We start from the raw sequence: 6,000 nt of genomic DNA on the forward strand, positions 1-6,000 counted from the left end.
CAGGCTCTCTTCCTTTATCAGCTAGGCCAGGGAAATAGGCATGTGACACAACACACACACACACAGAGATGTGTGTGTGTGTGTGTGTGTGTGTGTGTTTACTAATGGGGGGAAATATTTTGAGAAATATTTAAACCTATCTAAATCACACCTTTTCTTTCTTTGAAACAGGGGACACAAGCCTGACTGGTACACAAAAGCATTTGGGCACTTGTGTGCAGCTGAGGTCGTGAGGATTAGAGACTCTTTCCTTAATCAAAATCTTGAAGCTAAGGAACCAACATCCAGGTGATGGATCAAGTGGACCAGCACAGCACCGGCCTGCCTAGAGATTTTTGGGGAAGGTTGATTATCCGCCCTGGGACTGATCATATATTCATTGGGTCCTGAAGAGAAACTTTCTGGAATGGGTCTGAGATTGTTCATCAAAATTAGGTGACAATCCCTAGTGTTTTTTTTAAAAGCTGCTTTTTTTGTCTGTGTTAGGCCTATAGTGTAGGTCTTAACTGGAAAAGTTTGGATGGTGCAACTTTTTTTTTTAAAGGTAAGGTTAATGTTTGCTTAGGTGCTGTGAATTGCTTCTGAGAAGCAAAGCTCTAAGACTTAAATATATTTCTGAAATATAGTGAAAATTATTCATTCCTATGTTATGTTAGCTTTATGTATGTATCTGTATGTCATTTGTGGAGGGACTGCTGCAGCCACTGGATTTGGTGTGGTGGATTTTCACGAGAGTAAGTGAAGGAAAGTTTGCACGAAGGCAGAGGTGTGAATGATTGTCTAACTTGTTGACTGGAGTATGAAGAGCCCAAATGGTAGAACCAGAGTGTCTGGCACACTTGGAAGGCATTGGAAAATAATTTGGCAGATGGGAAGAGAATTGGCCTAGAATCTGACTGAGCGACCCATTACAAGCCTCAACTCTTCATTCCTCTGAGTTGCTTATTACTCATGTGTGCATCTAAAAATTGAAAAGTGGCAGGGCAAAGAATGGTAAAAAAAGCAGAACACTTGACACTTATTTAAGAAAGCCAATACGGCAATAATTTTTCATGTGCTCCCAGTTGACCTCAGCTTTTCATAGCTGCCATATGAGAATACAGCCACATGTTTGCCATGTGTCAGATTTTATCTTCTTTGGAATACTTTCTTAACAATCTGTAAAGAGCATCTCAAGAAAATGTGAATGAAGTGGCAGCTCCAGAAAATCACTCCAAGTCTGAATGTCTTGGAAAGAACAGTACATCGATCCTGATCTATAGGATTCCAAGGATAAGAGATGATGTGGGGTGTGGAAGGACATGCGTACAGCGCCTGGTTTTTAAAGAAGCTGTGTGTTTTCTTAGTGAATGCCCACAGTTGCGGCAGAAATCAAAGAAAGGTATCTTTTGGTTTAAAGCAATGCCAGTGCTTCATATGTGCTACCAAATCACTTTTGCCTAACACCTATTATTTTAGTATTTGTTCACATGTTAAGATACAAATAGAAGCCTAAACAACATCTTTGCTTAATTAACATAGGAATAAATGCTTGTAGTTTTGAGAACAGGGCCAAAACTGCTTTCCATAGCTGAAAAGGACAACACTGAAAAATATCATAACTGGAACATTATAAAGTTCTGAAGTGTTTCCGCATAGCAGCTACTACTCCTAGGAGTTAAACATGTTCATATAACCCATTCCATTTTAACCATATAACCTCATTTATCGACAAGGTTTGGGGGAAAATATCCCCCAAATTTAGAAGCAATGTAGCTGAATAAAAATGAATATTTGTGCCACAAAATTATAGGACATAATGGAAAGAACTGCAGGTTAAGATAAACAGATTAAAATGATCAAGAGTTCTATTGTGAACTTTGTATAGGACATCCCAGAAATATAAGCCGTGATGGCAATAATAAATGAAAATAGGAAGATGCATATACATTTTACCAGTCTAAAAACTACAGATTAATTATCCAATGTTTGGGGGGATGGAGAGGAGTCGAATTATTATTTTGCATGTAATATTGGTCAACAGTTTCTGCACATCTTTATGAGCATTATTAATGAATCTTTTTTTAAAAGCCTTTAGAGAATGACACTGTTTCAGTGATTGATTTTACTGTACAAACAACAAAGCACAGGGAAGATAAATACTGTCCTTCCTTCTTGTTACAGAATATATATACTTTATTCCAATGCACTGACTTGATGTGAAGAATAGAAAATCATTGTAATCCATGGTGTTAAATAACTGGTGTTATGTAATTCAAGGGTAAAAATCTGCTCCAAAAGCAGGACATCATGTCTTGCTGTGAATCCAGCCCTCACCCCTTTCCATACCTCCAATGGTGCCCCGCTATAAAAACTACACTTTGATTGACGGATGCACGACTCAGGTGTGAATGCTATGAAATAAAACGAAAGGTGATTTATTTGTATATTTGGAATGAAATCATTGTACAGATCCATTTGAGAATAACTAAAACCAACCCCTTGCAGATATAAATTACTGCCAAGATGTATGTTGTAACCAAAGATGATGTGAAATTGACATTCGGGGTGCTTTGTTCATTCAGAAAAGACCTGTGCAATTTCCATCTAGTCTTCTTTCCTAGCCTTGGGACTGTGGCATATTTGGAAGAAGCTCTTAGATACCATTGTCAGTATTATTGTTATTGTTGTTGTTATTATTTTCATAGAGTGTTTGTGATGACTTCTGAGAGTATTAGAAAGAGCTCTTCCTAATTCTGCACCTGTACTAATGCCACCTTGGGTTGCTTTTGAGTCTCTTTATTTTCCCTCTGTCCAATCTATAAGCAGTGTTGTGCCAAGAGAGGAGGAACTGTGTGGCGGGTTAGAATTCTTCCTTGTATCTGTTTCAGAAGACAGTGTCCTTCACGATCTTCCTCTTCTTGGAACAAAAGCACTGCTCTGTTCAAACAAAGGAATTATATTTACAAGGGACACCATCGCCAGAATCAGAAATAGACTGGTACTGACTGTTTCAGGGAAACAGGAAGGGGGAGTGCAATGGGGATGAGGCAGGAAGTGTATCTTCCCATTACAGGTAGTTCTTGACTTACGGGCATAGGTGAGCCTGGCAACTATGTAAATCACAAGTGACGGGACCTGGGAGTCCTAGAGCAAATGTCGCAGTCATTCTCTGTGGGCCGTGACCCATCAAAACCACGCTCGACTAAACCGCGCCCGATTAAACCGCGTCGCTGACGTCATCAACAGGGCGACAACAGCCAGCGCGGAGAAAGAAGGGCGCTTTAAATAGCGCTTTGAAAGCAAGCCGATTCAACTTAAGGTAAGGGCTAGGTTTAGGGTTAGGTTTAGGGTTAGGTTAAGGGTTAGCGTTAGGTGTAGGGTTAGGTTAAGGGTTAGGGTTAGGGTTAGGGTTAGGTTAAGGGTTAGGGTTAGGGTTAGGTTAAGGGTTAGGATTAGGTTTAGGGTTAGGTTTAGGATTAGGTTTAGGGGGGTTAGGTTTAGGTTTAGGGGTTAATTTTAGGTTTAGGGTTTACAGCGTGCTTCTGTCTCCGCGCTGTTGTCGCCCTGTTGATGACGTCAGCGACGCGGTTTAGTCAGGCGCGGTTTAGTCAGGCACAGTTTTGTGGTGGAACCCTGTGGGCGTCCCGTCCCCCCGCCCCGAAACTGGAAGTAAATTCCTGTTTCCTGAAGAAATCATAAATCAAAGTCACATGACTGCAGGACCCTGCAAACCGCCATGTGGCCAATGGCCCAAAATGCGGTCACGTGACCGGGGGCAGCCATTAGAACTTCAGAACCGGGTCATACGTATCTTTTGAGGGGAGGGAGGGGTCCATGGTAACTTTGAATAATTGTTAAGCAACCAGTTGTCAGTTGAGGATTACCTATAACTGCTTTCCAAATGCCTTGTATTCAAACGCGAAGCGCAACCTTAGGTTGTTAAGGTTCCTTCATCTGATGCCCTTCAGTTGTCATTTGCATTGGAGGGCAACAGATGAATAAAGACAGGCTTATTCCTAGCTAAAAAAAAATACCCTGGCAGTCATTCCGCTGACGTCCTTGCAAAATGTGTTGCCAGGTGAAGGTTTTCTGTATTGTGCCATTTACAGTTCTCATCAATAGGTGAATTGTGTATTCTTTGTATACTTTCCATTTCTTTTAAATATGTAAAAAACAAAATGTATGTTGTACATACCGTTCCGATGTAAACGTGCTCACACTTTATTGTCCAGCGTAGATAAAGCATGGAGATAATTATTTAAAATATACTTGTATTTATACCTCAGATATTCTTTGAAGGAGAGGCGCAGGGTGTTTGTATCTCAAGTTTGGCTGTCCTTTCCTCCAGTGTAAATATGTTCTACACAACTGAAGAAAAAAAAAAGATAAAAGAAGAAAAGGTTTATAGCTTGCTATTATATGCCCGTACAGAACATAGTCAATAAATGCACTATTAAGTGTTTGTGTTGGTGTGATATCTGAATTCTTCTCTACTTTCTGTGGCCTTTTTGCAACTGTAGAGTCTACTCAAGAAGAAAAGAAGGTGACCATTGGATCAGGGGTGGGTTTCTCGTCCCGTTCCAATCGGTTCGGTTGGAACGAGGCCGGCGGCGTCCTCGTGCACGCGCGCAGTGCACGCATGCGTACTAGGGCCTGTGCGATGCTCCAGCTGCTCCTGGAGGATCGCGCAGGCGCTGTATGCGTTCTGCGCATGCGTGGAAGCGCAGAACTCGTCAAAACTGGGTAAGAAACGCGGGCGGGCGGGTGGATCCTTCGGCGTTCCCGGAAGTTACTTACTTCCGGGTTCACCGACCAACCGGTTCGCGGGGACCGCCGCGAACCGCCTGAAACCCACCCCTGCATTGGATCCATGGGCCAGATGCAGTGGTAGTATTCAGCCGGTTCGAACCTGTTCTGGCGATCTGGTAGTGGCGACCTACAGGTGGGCCCACCCGCCCCGGCTTCAAGATTTTTTTCACTTCATCATGTGTTTCCCCTTCTACCACTACAGGAGGAGGGGGAGCTTGGGTAGATGGCCTTATGCTAGATCCCATTACAGGTTTTAAACAAGCTACAATGGAATACTGGGCAAATTTTCCCTAGAATTCTGGGTAGGCTGAGTCTAACTGTAACTGGGTTAATTATCTTTTCTATTGGGAAAGGACCTAGGAACTTTGGACCCAATTTCTTGCTAGGCATCCTCAATCTTATCTATTTTGTAGATACAAAAACTTTGTCCCCCACCCTAAAGGTGGGTTGGAGGGGACGATGTTTATCAGCTTGCTTCTTGTAGGCTTCTGCCGCATCGGTTAGAGCCTTCTTCGTATTTTCCCGTCCCTTCTTTAATGTGTCCATCCATTGATTCAGAGACATGGAGGAGGGAGGTTCTTTAGGCAGCTCCGTATGGGAACGAACTCCGTGCCACTAATAATCTGGAACGGATAGTTAAACCGGTACTGCTGTGGACCGCATTGTTGTAATCCGGCTATTTAGCCACATTTTCTAAGCCGCGAGCATGCATGAAAGCCGCGCATGCAAGCAAAGTGCATGCACGGAAGGCCACACTGATGTGCGGAAGGCGTGCGCGCTCACATTTTTGGTGCGCAGCGAACCGGTGGTAAACTCATGTGAAACCCACCTCTAGCCAGATGTCCCAAGTGTGTCTTATCATACATGCAAATCGTGTCGATGCAGCTTTTTTAAAAATCCTGATGTTGGAACAGAGCTTGTTGTAGATATTTCTAGTCTTGTTCAGCTTCCTGTAATCACATCCTCTTTTAACTAGCAAAGTCCTTTCCGAGCCTTAAAGGAACAAACCCCTCTTGAAGTATAATCCTCTGCGGAGGTTTTAACAGATGAACAAGCTTGTAAGAAAGAGCAGATCTCAAGGCCTCCCCCTTAAACAATTTAGGGCTCTCCTTGCGGGTTTCAGTTTTATCCAATTGCATAAAGCCCCCCCCCCCCCGGATAAGCAGGCTACATCCTCATTTTTAGTTCATCGGAATAATGGTAAGAGTT

General features: G+C 42.8%; 1 protein-coding gene across 2 annotated transcripts in view; it reads left to right on the forward strand.

The window, feature by feature from the left end:
• Nucleotides 1–4,444, forward strand: part of DLC1 (DLC1 Rho GTPase activating protein) — a 275,133-nt gene extending 270,689 nt beyond the window's left edge. Inside the window, exon 17 of one of the 2 annotated variants that reach the window (XM_087724698.1) lies at nt 172–2,870. In XM_087724698.1, coding sequence (XP_087580824.1) covers nt 172–292 — 121 coding nt within the window. In that variant the 3' untranslated portion in view covers nt 293–2,870. Of the gene's footprint in view, nt 1–171 lie in introns of both variants that reach the window. The other variant, XM_087724697.1, reaches the window with a different exon arrangement.
• The last annotated feature ends 1,556 nt before the right edge of the window (nt 4,445–6,000 follow it).

This window comes from Thamnophis sirtalis, unplaced genomic scaffold, assembly GCF_051295495.1.
Source record: "Thamnophis sirtalis isolate CommonGarterSnake01/CBP01778 unplaced genomic scaffold, rThaSir2_p1.2 scaffold_10, whole genome shotgun sequence".
Lineage (NCBI taxonomy): Eukaryota > Metazoa > Chordata > Lepidosauria > Squamata > Natricidae > Thamnophis > Thamnophis sirtalis.